At 39.6% G+C, this 23786-nt stretch overlaps 1 protein-coding gene across 1 annotated transcript in view; it reads right to left on the reverse strand.

Moving 5' to 3' along the window:
* Nucleotides 1-23786, reverse strand: part of MLH1 (mutL homolog 1) — a 2895606-nt gene that overhangs the window by 1125581 nt on the left and 1746239 nt on the right. Inside the window, exon 12 of the mRNA XM_044064896.1 lies at nucleotides 20211-20551. Coding sequence (XP_043920831.1) covers nucleotides 20211-20551 — 341 coding nt within the window. The remainder of the gene's footprint in view (nucleotides 1-20210; nucleotides 20552-23786) is intronic.

The raw sequence follows: 23786 nt of genomic DNA on the forward strand, positions 1-23786 counted from the left end.
CTCTTTCACAGCTCACTTTTTGTTGGACAAACATTTGTATTTTTTCCTTAACATGTATTTCAAATAAATGATTTTGTCCCAACAGTGAAGAATATTATGAAGACAGCTGGGTACAGTTTGAATCTCATGCCTGCTTCTCAACATTCCCTGAAAAGTGGAATACATTACTCAATAGTAATCATTCTCCACAAACACTCTGCTGTCTCCCACTTTTAGTACTTTGTCCTTCTGTCACAGTTTTGTCACAATCAACTCTTTCTGCTGGTAGGATTGCATCTCTACCATTAAAGGTCTAGGTTGCTTTTGCATAGCCAGGTTTGGAGCTTACACATGATGTGTCCTTTCAATTAACGACTCCTGCTGTGGAATACCAATTAATGCAATCTGTTCCTTCCAGCTTCTCTGGTACAGCTGAAAATATCAGGTTTTCCCTACGTGATCTGCCCTCTAATTCTATGATTTTTTGAAACATCTATGCTTGAGCAGTCTCATATTCAGCCAATTGTTTCTTCATTTTGACCTTTGATTTTTGCAGTTTTATCCCATCATCTGAATATCTGTTTAAAGCTTCTTCCATTTTTTCCAGCCTTTTGTTGTATGAGATGATATACTCCACCAGTGTTTCATTTATTTTAATCATGCCTGTGTGCAGTTGTCTTATGCTTTCCTCTAGGTTACTGGAAGTCATGTCTGGAGCTTGCACTGCTTTTTCCTTAACAGCTGCAGTACTTTTCCCAATCATTGTTTTTTCTCATCTGTTGTAGCTGATTTTCATTCAGGTCCTTTGTATTTCTTTTTTCCTGAAATTTACCCAGAAGCACACAGTATACAGTCTCCTTAGACTGTTGAGGAGTGATATATGCTGGAATACAAGGCATACTTAGATCAAACTCTGAACGACCTTCTGCATATCTGCAAATGAAACAGCAACAGAATTACCTGATCATAGCACATAAACCTTGCTTGCATCACAAACAGGCCATATTGCAGGGACAGATATGTGCCTCAGAGACTACCCTTCTCTGGAACAGGATACATACATGTGAAACGGATTTATTCTCTAACTGAATGCAAGCATAACTTACATCAGTGGATGAGGAATCAGAAATTCACCCTTGGTTTAGCTTCTATGTCCATAATGAACAAAGGCAGCCTGAAAATAGTTGACAACCAAAGACTGAACCTACATATACCCCTTAGAATACTCCTACGGTTCCTAAAACTTGTCAGATACATTTGGGATGCACAGCTAGGCTTAAAAATGCCCCAGCAGTCATTAGCCTAGTAAAACCTATGACAGGGGTGATAATAAGGCAATAAAAACAGTAAATAGGACCACCAAAAAACAGCAAATAGGACCACCACTGAGGTTAACCATTTTTGAAGATGTAATGTCCAAACCAATAAATAAAAAAAGTCCAAATATCGGACACACTGAGTGTAACCATATATATAAGGGTGATAGGCAAACAGCTTATTTTTTATAACAATCTCCTTTTTTTTAAACACAGGCAGTAGTATTCTTCTCATGTCTAAACAAAGCAGCCTACTTAACAGACCAAAATTCTTTGGAACAAAGATTACTAACCTTACCAATTAAAACAAAGACTCAGTATTCCTCCATGACTGCAATTTACTCGCAGAGAGTTCCTGAAGGAATTTACAAATCAGACACCATTCTCAAGTCCCCAAACACTGACCTGTATCCCCCTTCCTTTAATTCCTCCCTTCTACTTCAAAGTAACATACTGTCTATTCAAACAAATCCCACTTTATGCTCAAACAGGTATAAAAAACTTACACCACTGCAGAGATTTATCAATCCATTTCTGCACATATACACCTAACGGGTCTATATCAGATCAGCGAAATGGCATTACAGCGAATGCTGTTTTGCCAACACACAGACACCAAAACCCCATAACAGTGAAAGCTCAGGTCAGCGTTTTTTCCCCAGGGAAAAAAATCGCTTGGCCAGAACTGTGACATTGCCATGTACCCCACTGTAGTGCGATCTCGGAGTTGGTATATTTAGTTAGCGGGGTGTTGGGGGCACCCCACTTTGATATGTTTTAAGTGGTTTGTTGTGTTGTGTTGGTCTACAGATTTTTTTCCATGGGAAAAAAATCGGTGGCCTGGAGTTTCGGTGTCTATGTGTCAGTGAAATGGCATTCGCTGTAATGCCGTTTCGCTGATCTAATACAGACCCACACCTAACACCTTAAACAAAACATCATGCCAAATATCTGGAGATTAGCCTTAGTCAAACCTGAACCTAGCAAATCAAAACTACAATAATCTTTCCATCCCATCTCCATATTACCCACAGTAGATAAAGTATCTGAAAAATGAATCTACTCTCAGCTAGTTAAATATAAACTACAACTTAACAAACAACAGAGATATTGGGCTGGACATATTACCATGACTGCAATCTGGACAACAGACAAAATGTTCCTGAATATGGACAAAGGCCTGTTTCCAAAGATAGCCTTTGACCCAACTAAAGTTTTTCATCTGACAGACCACTCAATTCTCATAATCCATATACCAGAACAAAACATAACTTGGGAAGGAACTTAATTGTTCCATAACTACTTCTTTGACAAACACTTTTTTGTTAAAGTAAGCACCTCCATTTTTTCTATACCCCCCTTTAATCAAAGGTGTCCCTCAGGGATCAATCCCGGCCTCATTACTTTTCTACATCTTTATAAACAAATTCAGTATGACATACCTGATACTTGATGTATGCTGACGATATACGTCAACTCCAGCAACGCCTTCCACACCTTTGACCACCACCTACAAACATACTTCAACAAACTCATAGCCTGGAATTCTAACACAAAATATACTTATGTGCCCTTCCAAAACAAAAATCAATAATCTTTGCCACGGATCCTATAATGAAAGGACTCACTGCAAATCAGATATACAGACAGTAAACAAGTTGAAAATGGCTCTTCCTTGAAAGCCATAGGAATTTGGCTAGACTCATCCCTTTCCTTTCCTTTCAAAAACTAGAACAAAAATAAATTACTTCCCATTCTGGGCCAGGCAAATATCCCACTTTATAACCCACACTACGAGATTATCCACAGTTACCCTGGTCAGATGAGATCTTTTTGCAGGAGTTTGTTGCTTACCTTAATGAGAACAAATGGGATACAGAGTTTAAGGTCAACTTTAGTAGGACTGAGATTACTTTTCTGGATGCCCTAATTAGTTGGAATCCGGATAACACTTCGGAGACCCAGATGTACAGAAAATTTCCCCAGTACAGCTCTCTCCTGCATGCCACCAGCTTCCACCCACAACATATCATCAGAAATATCCCTAAATCTCAATTCTTGACAGTAAAAAAGGATTTGTTCCAATTCCTCCTCATTTAGCCATTATAAACAGGATCTAATTCACAGATTTAAGGATAGGGGATACAAAGTAGGTGACATCAACAGGGCCAGCCAATTTGCTTCCACCCAGGATAGGACCACGTTACTAGAGTACCAAAGACATTCAGCAGATACCAAGTCCAAATTGAGATTTGTTACTACCTATGGCAGGAACACTAAATCTTTTATGAAGATTATCCATAGACATTGGAACATCCTGCTGGCTGAAAATAAATTGTCTGACCACTTGGGGGACAAATGTGCTTTTTCTTTCTGCAGGGGCCACACCTTGGGCTCCCTTTTTAGTCACTATAAAAGGTCGGACTATAGGGGGAATGTTCCAAACCAAAGAACACTTGCAGGAGATATATTGGTGGGATGCATCCCTTGTGGTCATTGTTCGCACTGCCATCGGGTAAACAAAACCAAAGACTTTAGCAGTAAGAATACATCTATGGTATACAACATTTCTTTTTTGGCCAATTGCAGTACAAGCTGGGTGATTTATCTGGCTACTTGTACATGCTCTGTATTTTATGTGGGCCAAACATCAAGACCTTTGAAATTCAGAATAGGGGAGCACACGAGTGATATTACATATAAAAAGCAACCAAATGACCTGTATAAACACACTTGTACACACAGCACTTCAGTATTCACATTTACTATTATTGATCATATTATAGGGAAGTGTAGAGATAACGTTGGTTGGCACAACATTTTGAATATTAAGGAGAAAAAATGGATAATTAAACTAGAGGGGGCTTTTCCTTCCTGGTCTAAATGAATATTTATGAATTAACCAATAGGAATGTTTGTTGGCAGTTGCCTTTGGCTTTATAAGAAGGACCTTTTGATTCTATGTTTTGTTTTCTATTATGTCTTCCACTGAGGAAGGCTATTAAGCTGAAACCGGTTTGGGTTGGGATATGTATTTATGCCCCTTCACCCAGTTAGGTTTTTTTATGCATTAAATTATGCTAGACCACACATTTTGTGCTGGTTCTGATTTGTTTTGAAACTCTACTTATCCCACTTAATTCTTGAACATTCCCTTCCAAATAAATATCACCAACACTTAGTTAACTGTCATCCAAACCCTTACCTCCAGCTGATAAAAATAATTGCTATCCATGTCCTTAATAAAGAGCTTCCAGAGTTTCCTACCACTTTTTTTTTCAAAAATGCACTTTTTAAAAGATCCTAAACAAAATGACGTGCAATGTGCAATCTCCATGCATTCTGCACTTGACTTTTTCCATAGTAGATGACAAGCTCTTATCACCTCATTTTAAGTATCAAACTCTAATCCTATGTGTAAAGCTGGACTCAGCCCAATAAGGTTGTAATTCAATAATCAGGTACACATTTTGTATCCTTAGTAGGGGGATTTCTCTTCTTGTCTTGTACCCAAGCAAGGACTTAACCCATCATTTTTCTTCCAAACTGTGAATGACATGCCTTTAATGACAAATCTTTCTTCAAATGATCCGATTTCATTTCCCATCCAGCCCCTTTCTTTTAACATTTATTATTTTTTACTGTACCCATCTACACTTACCTGTTAGGGCTGGATTAACCATTTATTTTTAAAACTATGGATATTTCATTTGTGATGCTGTATTCAGCTCCACATTTCAGGTCCTACATGATCTGATACATCTCCAATATGCCAAGACCATTCTCTGATTCCATGTTTCTGTTACTGTTTTTTTAGCTACTAGCAGTATCAGTCCCATTAAAGCTTAACAGTACTTAAAAGGATCCAGGTCCATCTTCCTCCCCAGAAGGAAATGTTCCTGTTTAAATATGAATGAATTATGAAATGACTTCATTACCAACTCTTGCAGGTCCCCTGTGAACCTTGCTAATTGTTGGTCAAAAACAGAAAATATGCTCCCACTCACCTTTTATGTCCTGTCAGCAGCTCTAACATTTATTACCTCTTGTGGAAAAATCTTGCTTATTCTGTTTAGCGTATAAAAATATTTGTGCAAATACCAATATGTAAAAATTAAAAAATTTATGGATCTCGTAGTAAATCCAGGAGGCTGAAATACATGTTCTTTTGTATATTTTTACCTAACCTTGCCTCACAGTCTTTTTTCATTTTTTCTTCTTGATTCACACAACTGAAATGGAACACCTTATAAAATCTACTTATTAACCTCATGTTGTGGATCACGCATTCTAACTTCAAGAAGTAAACTTGCTAATTCTAGTTTTGAAACACATAATCCTCTCCATCTCTTCCCTCTATCTGCCTTCACTTAGTTACTATTCCCTGAAACCAACACCTTCAAATCTAAAATTTTTCCTCTGCTCCTTCCCAAGAAATGACTATTCCCCAACCATAGTTAAAAATGTACCCTTTTCATTGTTTCCTGGAGTCCAGTAACCCAAATGGGAATATCTCTGACTGAGGCTTTAGCATAAAACATATTGTGTATCTATGTACATATGTATGTATATCTATGGCTGTATTTAAAATCAAAAGACTGACAGACAAAAGAATGAAACTGTAAAAGAAACTGAAAACGACTAAAACTGTAAAAGAAACAGAAAATGACAAACTGTACAAGAAATTGAAAAAGAAACTCGAAATACCAACAAAACTGAAGTTATATAAGGGAGGGCTTATGCCCTCCCTCCACTGCTATGTGACCTCTGGGTTGGTATATATAATTATCATGGTGTGTGGGGATGCAGGGGAGGGCTTGCCCCCTACAAAAACTTTGAAAATGTGACCAAATCTAAGCACTGAAAATTCTGATGGTATCAAACCACATTTTTAAATGTTTTTGCAGGGGTGCAAGGCCCCATGCACCCTCACACCCCTGCTAATTACATATAGCAACACCAAGGTAGCACAGCAGTGGTGAAAGGGTATAACCCCTCCCACTAGTATAACTTCACTTTTGCCAGTATTTTGAGTTTCAGTTTTTTGACTGTCATTCTTTTGATGTTTCATTTTAAGCACACCCATAAATAACTATAGATTCATAGATTAAGTACTAGGCTAACTGCCCTTTTGGACCATTTTCAGCCTAGCCAGTTAACCCATGTGAGAATCAAACCCTGCACCTTGTGTTTGTAAGGTAAACACCTTAACCATTATGCCAACATCCCTCCCTAATATATATATATATATATATATATATATATATATATATATATATATATACACACACACATATATATATATATATATATATATACATACACACACACACCTCTGTATCTCTCTCTCTCTCTCTCTAGATATATGTATATATACACACAAACACACACAGACATGTATGTATATATATATATATATATATATATATATATACACACACACAGACATGCATACACACATGCACACACACACATATTATATATATATATATATATATATATATAAAATATATACACACATACATGCATACACACGCATATATATATATATATATATATATATATATATATATATACGTATACACACACACACACACACACACACACACACACACACACACACACACACACACACACACACACACACACTTATTTATTTATTTATTTCACATTTGTTAACTGGGTTAGTTCAACTGAGTTTGCAAACCCATTTTCAGTGGAGACTCGAGGGGAAAAGCCCCAGCAAGCAAAAGTACAGATAAAGTGACAACATACAAATAGTAAATAACAATCACAATATAAAATAATTGTAAAAAAGAAAAGGTTATTAACTACGTGCATTGCACCGTTAGGAAGCAACCCATTTTCAATTAAGACCCAAGGGGAAACAGCCCCAGCAACACAAACATAAGCAAAGAGCATATGTATGTGTGTGTGTGTGTATGTATGTATGTATATATATATATATATATATATATATATATATATATATATATATACATACATACATACATACATATTTTGTGTGTTTGTATGTTTATTACATAGAAAATTTAGTTATGAGGACAGCTTTGTTAAACTGCTGGTTCATTTCATGATGCCGGCATTTGTTTTGCAGGATTGCTATATTGTGGGGATTGGAATTTTGAACATTTCTTCACTGTTTCGTGCTCTCTGAATTAGTATATAATTAGCAGGATTTGTGAGGTGTGGGGGGCTTGATTTTCTCTAACGTCTTTTGCTGCACTTCCATTTCCACAACTTTCTCCTTTACTACCATTTCAGCCTTCTGGGTTGGAGTGATCTCACTTAAGGTACGGGAAAAGGTCTCCAACTTTTAACATCCTCTTATTATTTAATCTAATGTAATTAGAAAACATTTCAATAATCTTCAGTACCCTTTCATACAGTTTATCAATCCTTTCCTGCACAGATATTATTTCTAGTTTTTTCCCTCCTTCACCAGGTCATCTTACTTTGACTCTCCCACGACCTTTCTCAATACTTCCATGGAAAGCCTATTCTTTTCTTTTCACTTCTTTTTATTTTTTTTCCTCATCTGCCTAGACATGCGGGGTGAATAGGGACAGCTGCATACAATTTCATTGTATATTTCTTAATAAGTACTGGTTTTACCACTGCCTGAATGGGAGATCACTTTCAAAAGGAGGTAACTGGTGAACACTACACCAAAAGTCTCCCATTTTCTCATTTTTTTAATCTATTAGTCTCTTCCTTCATATCCCTAGCTGCTATAACAGAATTGTTGTTTTAATCCATACACCTTAATATTTCATTTAATCACATGCCAATACTTATGGGTATTGCTTAACCAATTGATATAAGGCTGCATTGTTTACTGCTATACCTTAAGTTTCATTTTTATATATCTTATATGCTGAAAAGGTCTGGAACTATCGTAAAATGTTCTGCAATACTAATAATGTCTTTTTTCCTGAATTTAGCAACAGCAAAAGAATATAATTTACAAATACGACTAATTTACCTGCTCTGCTAATAGCTTTCAATATAAAGCCATTAATGGAGATAAATGAAGCCTTACATCTTTCATATAACCTCTTTATTAAGCCTATTATTCTATCGGGAAGGCAGACGCAACCATTTGCCCTATTCATAAAATTAACTGACTGCATTTAATCCTTTCACTGTTTTACTGTTATCAAATCACTGGCCCCCACTACAAAACCACATTGACCCATATCTATCAATTTTGATATCATCTTAGTCATTTTCATAGATTACTATAAACACAGCCATCTTAAAATCTTTGTTTAAAATGAAAATCAGACTGTATGAAGCAAGATCTGAAGTTTTTGTTAATCCTCCTTCAGTAATAATGCCGCCACTGCTTTCTTCCAGGATCCTAGTATTTGCTCTCCTCTGACCTCAAAAGAGGAAGACTAGTAGGGGTTGAAGAAGGATCTCTTCTCTAATTTTCACATTTCCACAACACTATCATCTGTTCATGGAGATTCCACTGCTGACTTATTGCAGACCACTATTTTTGCTAATCTCTTCCTATCTTACACAGTAACTCTCTGCTTTCTATCTAAACTGTAAGCCTAAAAAAATGTGTAGAGGCGTAAACAATGGAGCAATAAATAAAAAAAAAATAACCAAGAGTTAAAAGAACTGTCAATCAAGACCTTTTATTAATGAACTCAAGCACTTTCATCTACAACTGATTTAGACTATCAGAATTCTGATGAAATCTAAGTTAAATGTAGATGAAAGTGCTTAAGAGTACATTAACAGACTGTCTTGATCAACGTTCATTTGACTTTATTTCAGCACTGTCAAAGCAACCATTCTGATAAAAATCCTTTATTTCCACATATTACAACCGCGGTGGTGGTGCTGCGGTAGCGTTGTCGCCTCACAGTAAGACGCTGTCTGGTTCGATTCTCAGCTAGAGCGTCTTCTGCTTGGAGACATGCGTGAATGGGCGTACCTTCAGTGAAGGATGCACGTCAGGGCTGGTAACTCGGCACATAAAAATGAACTACCAATCATTAGCGGACCGGAGTTCCGCTGTGGCGACCCCTAACCGGGAAAAGCCGAAAGAAACAACAACAACATATGACCTTTTCTAAGTGTTTCCTCTTACACTCTCTCTTCTGAGGAACCTGTTCAGTGGGAAGATCACCTGAACAGGTGACTCCTGCAGCTTTAGTGCTCACTGTCCTGGTGTTGGAGTTGGTAGAGGCTCTGGACAAGGGTGAGGACCGGGGATCTGCTCTGACAACTGTAGGGTCGACTGAATGCCCACGGAGGACAGAGTCCTCTCCATGGCCTGGAAAGCCGGTGCCCCCAAACAGAACCCGGAACAGAGAAGGACCACCTCAGAACCTTGGTCTCCACTCACTCAGATGAGACAGCTTCAGAAGCTGGGGTCATGCTAACTTGTGCAGAAGCCCCAAGATGCAGAGACGGCTCCGAAAAAAACTGGAGTGGAGTCTCACACCCGGGAACCAGCAGCAGAGCTGCAACCCCAAGAGGTCTCCAGATCCAAAAAGAATGAAGAACATAGGGTTGGAATCGGTACCGGAGATGGGGATCTCACCGTAACCTAAGCATCCGGCACTGGTAAGGTCGAAGTAGGAATCTCTAAAGCCTGAGAAAATGTCAAAAGAGGAAGACTAGTAGGGGTTGAAGAAGGAGGAGTTCTGGCACCAGAAGGGGCTGGAACCGAAGACACACCTGAGATTCCCCTTGCCACAGGGAGCTAATCTACTAATCTCAACACATCTGTTTCTGTCAAACTTCTGGTGGAACAATCAGACTGGGCTGAAGGGGATCTTGTACGTTCCAAAAAGGGACTAGACAACTGACCTGCAAAGATGTCAATATTTGGAGAATATGTGGTCCTAGCTCGGTCTAGAAACAAGATTGCGGTACTTTCCAAAGCCGCCGTAGACATCAGTACCTGAGAAACAGGCCATATTGGGGCTATCTTTTCTGAGGATTAGCTTTTAGTCTGTTCTGACAACTTTGGCACCAGTGAATGGAAAACTGTCAGCACTGAAGGCGCTGCTGAAGCATCCTTTAATGTCTGTCCAGGTTCCGCAGCAACAGAAATAACTGACATTTTAAGTTCCTTAGAAGTCGAACCAGTGGTAGAAGCTGACGACGATCAACTTCTTTTCTTGGACTTGTCAATCTTCGACAAAGAAAAAGAATAATGGGATGAGATATCGGTTTTGCTCTTCCCTTCCTGACTACAAATTACTTCTTCAAAGGAAGATTTCAATATCCCTTTCAATATCAGTTTGTTTTTCCTTTCTAACAGGGCCCAGTGACTGAAGCCATGACAGATATAACAGTTGTCCTGTAAGTGGACCAGGCACAAGCAGTAAACACAGAGAGAATGCCCATCCAAACCTGGTAGTTTTCGATCACACTTGAGGCATTTCTTGAAACCAGAAGTGCCTCTGCCTTTATCAAACATGATACCTACTAAAAGACAGGTAAATACGTACACACACACACACACACACACACACACACACACACACACACACACACACACACACACACACACACACACACTTTCTCTCTATATGTTTCAAGGAGAATTAAACAGTAAAGGGTAAAGGTTCCCCCCAATTTTTTCTTTCTTTTTTTTTTAGAAAGAGAGAAAAGAATATATATATATAAACTCTACCAGCTATGGTAGCTGAGAGTACCTACAACGACTACCAGCAGCGGTCACCGAAGTAGTAAGGAGAGTAACAAAAGGAGCTATAAGAAAGGGATAGCTACAATGCCAAGGCAACAGTAAAACTTCATAACAGAAAAGATTAGCGACTTTAGTAAAACAGAAAGAGCACAAAAATATATAAAAACTTTCACTTAGCTTGAGAGCTATTGGTGAGGCATCTATCACAGGAAGCGGCAAATGAGATCTGAGGCAATTTGGAGAGGAGCGTTCTGGGTAGGACTTAGGCTTGAGTGTTTTTTGGTTCTCGCGGGCTGTGGTAACGGCCGAGACAGTTTGGATGCTCAAAACCAAACCCTTATGTCAAGAATTAAATGAAGATTGACAACATCAAATTATATGTTTCCATCGTGCAGTGTAGATGTACACACTAGTGACTGACAAGCAGATCTTGTATGTAGTTGCCTGTTCTCATCTCTAGCTTAACCCAGGTTATATCTTCCAAGACATTTTCTTTCAATAAAAACACTGAAGAAACAATAAATTAAATGAAATACATTTTCAACCCCCCCAACCCCTTTTAATGCACAGTAACTCACAGAACTATACACACTTTCTGAAAAGGAAATCACCTCTCCAGGTAGACAGTAGCTGCTCCAATTTGATGGCTGTACCCACAATTATTAAGATTAACCATGTTGCCAGATACTCAGATTGTTAGCCGTTCTTATCTCTAGTCCCCTCCCAGATAACACTTTAACCCTTGAGAAAAATGACAGTGTCTAACCTTAAATAAACCAGAATATGCACTGTTACATTAATGCAATTAAAGAATTAAGGCTACTGTGGAGGCAACCGCTTGTATAATTATTTAATTCTTACAGTTTCAAACTTCATTTCTTACTTTGCTTTTTATAAGCTCATAACTGCTTGCCAACATTCCTTCAGAAATTAAATCACATTGTATCTCACACATCCACAGAAATGGTCACTCACAACATCCAGACCTCTCAAACATTATTGCCTGCTCCTGCAATCTGCTTATCTTCAGCGAAAAGTAGATGCTAGTGGAAAAAAATCCAGCTAGTTATGTTACAAATACACAAAACAGCTACATTTTTTACGCTCGTCATCACTTTCTCCTGTTTTTAAGTCCACTTCCTTAACAAAAATATTCAAAGCATGATTTAAAACTTAATTTCTGAACTGCTTGCCAATAGTCTTTTAAAAATTAATAGTACTGTATTGCACATATCCACTGAAAATGTCTTTCAGATCATTCATAATTACTGCCCACATCTGTACTGCAGGCCTCTTGTTTTCAGTCAGTAGTAAATGCAAATGGAAAGGAGGAAAAAAAAAAACAGCAAGTTACATCGCAAATTTAAGACCAAACTGCCACTTTACATTTTTTTATCATTTTCTCTTACTTAAATCATTTTATTTTATATATATATATATATATATATATATATATATATATATATATGTATACTGTCTATAGCTTAAATTAAAAACTTTAATCTAGACAAACATCTCTGTAAAAACGGGAAGTTATTATGTTTTAATTCTACATAAAATATTATCAATACATACTTTTATCTTCCTAGAAGCCAAAGATCAAATACATTAACTTTAACTTGCTGCTTTGCAGCCTTTCTTATGTTGTTACAGTGTAAAACCTAGACATATTAGGTTCATAGGTTTATACTAGGCTATCTGCCCGAGGGCATTTACAAGCACCCCTTTAGTATGGGGAACTATACCCATTATTTTGCTGTGCCTCTGTCGAGCAGTGACACTGAGGTAATCCCTGGGGTATATCTGCGATCTCCCATCCATTGGTCAAGATTTCTCTTGAACAAGGCCAGCGAGGTGCTCTGCCTCACATGTACCGGGATTTTGTTCCACAGCATAGGGAGTCTTTGGGTAATGAATCTATCCCTCCAGCACGTCCTATTAATAGAGGTTTAAGTCTCCCGCCCTTGTGGCTCTGATGGATCTAGATTTTTGAGGTGAAGCATATTCATCAAATCTGGGTTTGACATGGCCTTGTATGTTAGGCAAAGGTCACCTCTGAGCAGCGTGTGGCGACTGAATAGAGCTGGAGTTCTTTCAGTCGGGCAGCATAGGACAGATTTTTGAGACCCTTTATCCTTTTGGTGAGGAACTTTTGTGGCCTCTCCAGCTGCTGCAGGTGTCGGGTCAGATACATCCCAAATGGGGCATTGTACTCAATCATTGGTCTGATGAGTGATGAGTAAAGGGAGACTATGACCTCCCTTGATCTAGATGAGAATCCCTTCATGATAAGGTGGGCAATGTAGAAAGTCTTCCTAACTACTTTAGCTACATGGGTGTCGAATGACAGACTACTATCAACCTGGGTCCCCAGGTCCCTGATAACTTCTTCTGTGCTCAGTGGATTGCCACCTATTTGGTAGCTAGGGGTAACCTTGTTTTTCCCAAAGGGTATGACTATGCATTTTTGGCATTTAACTTCAGGCCGTGGCTCTGGCACCAGTTATCCGTTTCTGTGAGACCCTTCTGAAGGTTATCTGTGTCAGGTGTGTTTTCTACTATGGCCCAGTTTGCAGTCATCTGCAAACTTTGTCAGCCATAACCCTCCTGTGTTTGCTTGTACTGGAAAAGTAGATGCCAAACAAGAGTGGGCCCAGGACTGAGCCCTGTGGGACACCACTTGTGACAGGTTTTGAGTCTGACATGGCGCCAGCAACTCTGACCCTGTGGGTTCTGTCACTCAGCCAGTTTGCAACCCATCTTGTGATGTATGGGTTAACATTTAAGCTGATGAGTTTTTCAATGATACCCGAGTGGGGTATTGTATCGAAGGCCTTAGCCAGATCGAGGTAGGCTGTATGGACTGCCTTTCCTCGTCAATGGCTTTGGTGACTGTTTCAAGAAGTCAACCAAGTTTAAAAGGCATGATCTGCCTTTGACAAAGCCAAACTGGGTTGGATCCAAAGTCTGCAAATTCCCTAGGTCTTTATTTATGAGGTCCATTATGATCCTCTCCATGGCTTTGCAGATAAGGCTTGTCAGGCTAATGGGCGGTAATTTCCAGGGTCGGTGGAGGCACCGCCTTTGTGAAGTGGGACCACAGTTGCAGTGCCACTCCTGGGTACGTATCCAGAGGTAAGACTTTGATTAAACAGCTGTCCTAGCTGTGGGTTTAATTCCTCATTGAGTTCGTGGAGCACACAGCCGGGGACACCATCAGGTCCCATGGATGCTGTGTTTTTGCTTTGGAGAGAGCAGTTCTCACTTGGGCGCTGGAGATGTTTGGGGGCTGCAATCGTTTGGTATAGATATCTCTCCTTTGGGGAGGGGAGAAGTTTGCACTGAACCTGTCAGCCAGTATGTTGGCAATGTCTGTAGGATCAGTAATCTTCACATCATTTTGAACTAGTTCTGAGCATATCTGGGAGTTTCCTCCTAGGTGTCTAACATAGCTAAAGAAGGCCTTATGATTGTCTTTTGAGTCTTTAGCTATTTTTCTCTCGAAATTTGCTTTGGATGATTTTATGAGAGCTCTTAGTTTTTACTTATAGTGATCAAGGGTGTCTTACCTTTTAAGGATTTTGCTGTATCTTGTAGTAGCTTCCTCCTTTATTGTAGAGTTTGTTTATGGCTGGGGTCCACCAGACTGGACGCTTGCCTTTGGTACTAAGAGTCTTTGTTTTGTTTGGGATTGCCTTATCCATGCAGTCCTGCAGGTGCTGGTAGAAGGCGTCTGTAAGTGATTCAGCGGCTTGAGTACTGTTTTCCACCAGCTCGGGGCCTTAAAGGAGACCACACTAGTCTTTAGAAGTGTGAAGTCGGCTTTTGAGAAGTTCTTTACTGTGGTCTTTTTATTTCAGGTGGGGTGGGATGAGGACCTCCAGCGAGATTAGTTTGTGATCTGATCTCACCAGTGAGGGGTATACTTCGGTGTTGAACATTGTGCTCCCATGTTCGTGATGATGAGATCAAGTATGTTATCTCCTCTTGTGGGATGGTGACTAGTTGTTCCATGCCATTTGAGTTTATGAATTCCAGGAACTTTTGGGCTAGGGTGTTTGGGCTTGAGTAGTGTTCCCAGTCTATATTAGGGTAATTGAAGTCACCTAGTATGATGGTGTTTGGTGATACATTTATCCCTCTAGTGTTTACAGGAAGGCCATGTGAGGTTCCTGAGTTTGTGAGGGTGGCCTGTAACATGCTACAATTTGCAGAGCAGTCTTGCCTATGGTTAATTGCACCTGGATGGTCTCCGATGCATCGGGCGTTGCCACCAGTCTTGAGGTGTGGGTGTCCTTAATGAATATGGATACCCCCTCCTTTCTTGGTATTGTCCGGATTTTGGGGCCGGGCATGATATGAGGTAAAACCTGATAGCGCTGGGGTGCTCTCAGGAGCCTTGAACCAGGTTTCTGTCACAGCACAGACATCGATGTTCTCCATACTGAGAAGGGCCTCGAGTCGTGCATTTTGAGATTGAGACTTCTGGCATTGAGCAGCATTACCCTTAGTTTTTTCCTTTTTGTGTTCTAGGGTGGTAGGTTTAGAATTTGAGCCTTGCCTAAAAAGGCACTATGGGGTGGCAAGAGCCTTTGCCAATATCCGGAATCCCAGGGTGACAGGTGCAAGCCGTCCGCAGCGTGGCTTGTCCAGCATGTCATCCCAGGCAGACAGATACTGGATCCCCTTTGAATGACACCAGTGTTTAAGCCAATTGTTAAAGCTGATCATCTTATCTCTGTATTGTGGCATCACTCTTGGTGAAGGTAGGATACTGCTCAAGGTCAGGGTCATACCTGCCTGGGCTACATAGTCAGAGAGCTCCTCAATGTCTCTTTTCATGTAGTCCAAGGAGCTCAGGTCGTTTACACCAGCGTGGACAATGACTGAGTCATATTTCTACTTGCTGTTGAGAGACCTGAGTGCTTGCGCTATGTGGCGGATTCTAGCGCCCGACAGGCAGCTTACTGTGACCTTCTCCTTACTCAGTCTGGTGAGCGGGACATCAGTGTGTCTGACTATGGAGTCACCAATGACTAGTGTGTCTGGCATTGTGTTTGGCCTTAAGGGCTGTGACTGTTTGACACTCTGACTGTGAGGTCTATGTGTTGCAGGTGTTGTGTTCTGAGGTGGTGGTTGTTTGGGTGTCTGCTTTGGTGGCCTCTGCTGTTTTGGTAGATTTTTGATCAGAGCCTCAGTATGTCTTTGTGTGTTTATGTGTATGATTTGAGGTTGTAATGGTGCTATATGAGACTGGGTCTATAGTGTGTGTGGTAACCTTCTCCTCCTGACTGGTCTTGCCAGTCCTGTGTTGAGAGAGCTCAGCCTCCAGTTTGGCCGTATAGTTGCATCTCGCATGTATTTGTGTTTTGTGGGAGGAGGAGAGGGTTGTCTGTGTACATGAGGCAATTGTAACATTGCCTCAGTATTCCCAGGTTCACCAGCTGAGCAGGAGAGGACACTAGCAACTGATCCCTCGACATGCTAGAAGGATAGACAAAAACTTTAAAAAGATTCAGGGGCGTGGGTGACCGAGAAATGGGGGTTACCTTTTTGGGGTACTATCTATGACAAGAGTGCCGTATCAAGGTAATAAGTACTGTAGGAGCAAGTGCTAGGTTTAACAGATAGAGAATAGTCTACTTGGAGTCAAGTGGAGATGATCTTTTAGTTATAGGATAAGCTGATTAGATCAGTAGTATAGTTCGAGGAGGGTAGTTTTAAGGGAAAATTTGAAGAGTGGACTTTAGGTAGCCGAATAGTTTAAACCTGCCTAACCGGGCTGCCCTAGTGTGCAACAGTGGCAGCTCACTAAATCATCAGCAACGCCAGCGTTTAACGCGTTTTATACCAGGGGCTGGAAAAAGCTAGAAACTGGCCCAAAACGACCAATAAACTACTAGTTACTGGCTGAAACCTCACAAAACTGGACAAAAGGCAGCTCAATGCTTCCCACTCCCACTGGTAAGCAAGGTAACTTCCTCTCCCCCAAATAAGGCAAGGAAACAGTACACAGGAACTACAACCAAAGCCCAGGAATCAGCAACTCTGAAACTGGACTAAACTAGTAAAGCAGGAAAAACAAGAGATATTTTTTTTTTTTTTTTCTTTTTTTTTTCACAGAACAGGCAGAAACAGGTACAGCAAACACTTATAAATGCTATGAATCAGCTACTACAGCTTACACAGAAGAATTTGCTACAAATACAGTCAAATAGTAACAAACAAGGATTCCAAGTGCAATATTAAGTTAAATGCAGTAAGAACAGCTTCAATGTAACAGAAAGGCAGGCGAAATACAGTCGCTAGGTATTCAGATGTGGAAAGCAACAAAAATTATACTTAGTATCAAGAAAAGTGCCTAATTCAGCTCAGAAGGGCAGAGTCCAGCCTCTCCTCCCACAAGAGTGCAGACCGCAATCCTTCCTAACGTAAAATAACTGGCCTGAAGCCCAAGTGCTTAAACCAGAACTAATACACTTTTAGAATAACAGACACTGAGCTCTCAATCAGCAGTTCCTAACCTAGAAGGATGTAAGCTGCCTGTCCTGCCACCACAGTGCAGGCCACAAACCTTCCTAATGTAAAACAACTGGTCTGAAGCCCAAGTGCTTAATCCAAAAGACTTAGAAATGATAGCTACACTTTAATCAAGTTACTACCAGCAGTAATAAATACAACTGAATACTTTAAAAATGCCTGGATTAGTGCTCAAGTTATACAAACAAAGCTAGATTCAGCAGGTCTGGATCTAGTCTATGCCAAACGAGGTGTACCAATTTCAGTAAGAAGCAGTTCAAATATGCAGGCACTATAAGCTTTAACCAGAAATTCCCAGCTCAGAAGGACAGAGTCCAGCCTCTCCTCCCACAAGAGTGCAGAACACGAACCCTCTTAATGTAAAATAACTGGCCTCAAGCCCAAGTGCTTAAACCAGAATTAATACACTTTTAGAATAACAGACACTGAGCCCTCAATCAGCAGTTCCCAACTTAGAAGGATGTAAGCTACCTGTTCTGCCACTACAGTGCAGACCACAAACCTTCCTAATGTAAAACTGGTCTGAAGCCCAGGTGCTTAAACTAAAAGGCTTACAATGAGTTACACCAAGCAGTAATAAATACAATTGAGTACTTATAAGATGACTTAAGAGCAAAATAAAGTAAGAAAAACACAAATACAGTATATATATATATATATTTTTTTTTTGAAAGAGAGAAAGGAAAGAGAAAGGAGTAGCAGAAACTAAGCTGATTGGCCTTCTCAAATGCTCTCCTGTACTGGGTAGAATGAGGTAATGGCTAGACTGGGAGGAGGGTCCCAGATCAAATTTACACTAGGGGCGGGCAACTGCAAAGCCACCAACTATAAAAACACTATACCAACAGGGAGGGAAACAAACTGCAGAAGTGTTACTCCCAGCTGAAAAGCAGCAGTGAGCCTTTAAATGAAAGTTTTAAACAGGTAAAGGAGCCACTAGAAAAAAAGAGTTTAACTGCAACAAGTTATCATAAACAAACAACCCAACAGATGCTTAATAAGGGTGGACAATTTCCAGTTAATACCTCATACACAGTGAAACTAGAGCTATGAAAGAATACTTTCAATCCTTAATATCTCTACCATATCCAAAAATCACTTAGAAAACTTCCCTTTCCCCACCTTGTATTTAAAATGCCTCTAAATACATATTACAGAGAACTACTTCATACTCAGAACAAAACAAAATGCAATTCCCATCAGGAAACTTTTATAGAAATACTAATTTGCTAAACAGATGAGGGTCATTCCAGACAGAGCTTTTTCTTCTTCTTTTCTGATTGATTTTATGTTACTTTTTAAAAATGTACTAATTGCTGGCATCCATGCAGTATGATTACTAGTTAGTAACTGAATTTTACCAAAACAGACATCTTTTACAGGTTTGTTGAATAATTTCTAAAATTTTCATCCTGGGATGGCTCTAATCAACGTTATCATGGAAGTCCCTAACAGCAGCAAAGAAAAAGAGTACATGTTTCCACATCAAGTGCCATCACCAGTAAAAGGACAGATAGTATTTTTCTGTACAGAAAGTTGATAAGAACCTGTACCTGGAGTATTATTTACCATTTCGGAGGCATCTCTCTCTCACTTTTTTATAGGTCCACAGGTGAATAGTAGGCTGGCTGCTCTGAATGGCCATTTTACCATAGTTAATAATCCGAGGCTACCAAGAGCTACACAGAGACAGTAAGAACTTAATATGTACAGATATCCAGTCTTGAAGAAAGTAAAAGATGCTTGATAGAAACTTAAAGAACTCCACCAAAGTATCATTTTTTCTCAAAAAAGTGAAGTTTCTTCTCTGTAATCCAAAACTAAACAATTACATACAGAAAATATGTACATCTGTTTTTATGTCTAAACTTACTTCTGTTTGCCTTTCTTTCCTGCATTTGTCATCTCATTATCTGTTACATCATAAAAGAAGAATTAAATACAGTTTGAAGATAAAAATTATACAGCTCATGAGAAATACCAGGGATTAAACTAACGTTGCAGTCAAAAAAGCTAAAAATAATGCAATAATATATGGGGCAAATAAAAGGCATGCCTTATGATGACCTGGAAAAAAATAAGCATTACCACACATTGGTGCAGAAAGCTACCAACCACAATATCAGTGATCCAATGACTCCAGTTTGATAAGTGGTGTGGAAAGGGGAAGGCAGGAGACTCGGCTTCTCTCATTTATTGGGGGGGGGAGGTTAAAGTGTACCTTCCCTTCTACCTGGCTAACAGTCCATTAAGAAGTCTCAGGTCTCTTGCACAGGCATAAAATTGAAGGTCTATCAACAGACTGTCCACAGGGGATGGCACAGGAAAGGAAGTACATGCATTTAAAAACCACTGATGTCACTATAGAAAAGGCATGAGGGCTGGAGTTAAAGTTATGCCACTGATACCCTCCCTGCCAGAAGGATGGTATCAGAATGCCAATATCCTCTCTATACCATGATAGCGGAGAGGGGCACAGACACCTGCCTCATGGTAGAAGGAAAGAAAAGCATAAAGCTACTGATTAAGTATTATTTCCATACTGTCAAACATCTGTTTTGCTTACATTAACAAGGTAATGTGTCCATAACTTTATCTGCTCAGATATGGTGCTTATCTGTGTGCATAAACTGAGCACAAATGTCTCAAAGTCTACAAAGAAAGTACCATCATACCTAGGTGGTGCAGAAACTATGCCTTGGGCCTCGTTTTCAAAATTATGCGCAGAATCAACTGTAGACACCTTTGCAGCTGTCAGCAAATCTACATTATGCATTCCTTCAGTTTCAATATCCTGCTGCCCTTCCTTGTCATCCAGTTTTCCACCACTGCATTCTGGCAACAAACTGCTTGCCTTTTCATCTTGTGCTGGCCTACTTGCCGGCTGCAAGAAAACATCAAGTTTTTGTTCTCGGAAATCAGTGCGGACCATTTGATGGGCATATACTTTCTCCCCAGAGCTTTTAGCAACTGATGAAACATCACTGGTAGATAAGGCAGGTCCTGGAAGTAATGTCTAAGAGAAACAGTAAATACTATATTAACAAAATATATTTTACTGTCATAATGAAAGTATGTATTTAGCCATGGCAAAATAAAATACTTCAATACATATATGGGTTTTTGGTGCAAACATCAACAAATTTTAAGGATTACTAGAAGTCTTTAGTTGACAAATCATACAAGGAAAAATATAACACTTTTAAAAATGCAACCTAAGCCTTCCTACCTTAGGTGTGTTTGAAACACAGAATTTAGATATTTTTGTTTTGTGTGCCATTGTCATAATAAAAAAAAATCTTCTTTATGACTGCATTGTGATAAACTGAAAAAAGAAGAAATGCTTCATAAAGAAGGATGTCCAATAGAAAATTAACCAATCAAATATTTCCAGTAAAGTTGGTGTACAAGAAAAAAGTACTGTATATAGCCCAGGCAAACAGAATTTGATCAAGTGCTTCAGCACTTGATAGCATTGGCAGGGGAGAAAGGGAGTATCCATCATGGGTATGGGATATAGTAAACCACATACTACATAAGTCCCCTCAAGAAAGGGACTGGTATGCAAATACATGGAATGGGTGGGGCAGGTATTTACAGGTATATACTAGGCCACTGACTACCACAGCCTTTATAAGTCTAGCTACAGAACCCAACTCAATTCATCCCCTGGTAAAATGCATATCTTTATTGGGGGGGGGGGGTATGTTAGGAGGTTGCTAAAAAGTCATGTGGGGGATATGTTATTTAGGGAATGTTTACTGCTTACAGATTATATGGAAGCAAAACAGTGCAGCTGTGCACTGTTAAAAGACAGTACTGCATTTTATTTTTCTGTTTATTAATTTGTTTAATTGAATATTGTGTTAAAGATAGTACTGCATTTTATTTTTCTGTTTGTTTGTTTCTCTGAATATTGGGGTCTCTCTGCAGTAAGTGGGGGTTATTGTTTTCACTTCATTGATATTCAGTGCTGAACTCTTAGCTTAGAGGGTTTCTCTGTGCTTATAATTGTTAGTTACTTATTTGTTAATTTATTTCTGCTGAATATCTGAGCTGTTTGGCTGGCTGCTATATAATATACCTACATCAACTGTATTACAAGCCGAGAAGTACAAACTTGCAGTGTTAAATATAGTACTGCATTTTATTTTTCTGTTTGTTTCATTGAATATTGTTTTAAAGAAAGTACTGCATTTTATTTTTCTGTTTATATGTTTCACTGAATATTCTGATCTCTCTGTCTCTCTGCAGTTAGTTTCACACCCTCTCTCCCTGTTCGTATTGTGGTATTAAACTTAGTGGCTTTGGAATTGCCCGCTCCTCCTGTAAATTTGTGTTTGAACACTTCTCCTGGGTCCATCTTATTTAGTCACTCAACCAAGTACAGTGAGATCATATTTTGATTTCAGACACTCCTACCAGTCCCATCTGTTCAGGTCTATCCCAGTCTAGTGTCATTAGCTCATTCTACCTAATACAGAGAGAACATTTGAGAAGGCCAACCCAATTAGATCCTAAATCTTGAATTATCTTCTGTTTCTCCTTTCTTCCTTTCCACTTTACTGGGAAAAAAACTTTGCTAGAATCTCCTTGTGTTCTGACTGAGTGTGCTTCTCAGCTGATATATTTTGGCACTTTTTAACTGTTCAGAGTTGAATAAAACAATAACTGAATTCAGTTAAGAATACAGTTTGAATAAATTGCATTTATTTAAACTGTATTTGCTTTAATATTGCTACACACTCAAGTGTGCTAGCTTGCACTGCACTTGAATCATTTTTAGTGCTGTTTTAGCTGCTTCTTTGTTAAAAAAAAAAAAAAAAAAGTCTAAGCTTGCTTCCTGCCTTTCCTGTAACTAGTCTAGTCCAGATACAGATTTGCTGTATCTAGGACTGTTTGTAAGCTTCTGAGAGTTGCCAAAGTCAGCTCTTCAATTTTTCCCTTAGATCTGCTAGTTATCTCTTCTCCTGCACTTTTACTAGCTTATTAGTCTAGCACTTTACCATACCAGACTTCTTGTAGCAATTACTGTAGCACAAAAAAAGTGCTACCAGCACTAAACGTTCTACAAGGAAACAGCTCCAGTACTTACTATTAATGCCCACCCCTCCAGGTATGTCTAAAGGTCAGTTCCTTGTGCTTTCTCCTATTAACCTGGTGAACGTGGGCAACCTGAGGCAATGCAGAAACTGCCTCATGTACACAGACAACCCTCTCCTCTTACCTCCCAACAGTCAGACTTGCGAGAGATGAACTTATATATCCAAACTGGAAGCCACGCACTCTCCAGCCAAGACCAGAATAGCTGGTCAAGAGGAGAAGGTCAACACTTGCACCACACCACACCACATGGAACAAATAGCCCTCCAGAACACACACCAGCACTGCCTTCACATAAAAACACAAAAAACACACCCACCTTCACGGAGCTCTCAATAAAAATATACCCAAACAGCAGAGACCTCCAAGGCAGAAATGCACTTGACCACCACAACACTAATCACGTGACACATAACTTTCCTAAACAGTGTGTCACTCAACCAAAGCCCATAAGGCAAAACATCATGCCTAACACACTAGTCATAGGTGACGTGATAGTGAGGCACACTGATGTCCCACTCACTAGGTTGAATAAGGAGAAAGTAACAGTCAGCTGCCTGTCAGGTGCCAGGATCCACCACATAACACAGGCACTCAGGTCCTTCAACAACAGGAATAAATATGACTCTGTCATTGTACATGTGGGTGTGAATGACCTGAGACGTACCTCCCTGGACTACATGAAAACAGACATTGAGGAGATCTCAGATTATGTAGCCCAGGCGGGTATGACCTTAGCAGCATCCTACCATCACTCAGAATGATACCACAGTACAAGCAGAAAATGACTGATTTCAACAATTAGCTAAATTTCTGGTGTCATTCTAAGGGGATCCAGTATCGGTCTGCCTGGTATTACATGACTAACAGACCTCAATACTTTACCAGAGATGGTCTGCATCTGTCACCCCCAGGCTTCCAGATACTGGTCAAGACTCCTGCCACCCCTACAGTGCCTTTTTAGGTGGTGTTCCAAAGGGCAAATTACCACCATAACAGCTTGAAACAAATGCAATCTGAGGGTCATGCTGCTCAATGCTAGAAGTCTAAATCTCAAATGGAGAACATCGACATTTGTGCTTTAACAGAGACCTGGTTCAAGGCAACAGAAAGCACCCCTGCACTACCAGGCTATAACTCATTCCACA

Source organism: Protopterus annectens, chromosome 3.part0 (genome assembly GCF_019279795.1).
Source record: "Protopterus annectens isolate FY-2018-M chromosome 3.part0, PAN1.0, whole genome shotgun sequence".
Taxonomy (NCBI): domain Eukaryota; kingdom Metazoa; phylum Chordata; order Ceratodontiformes; family Protopteridae; genus Protopterus; species Protopterus annectens.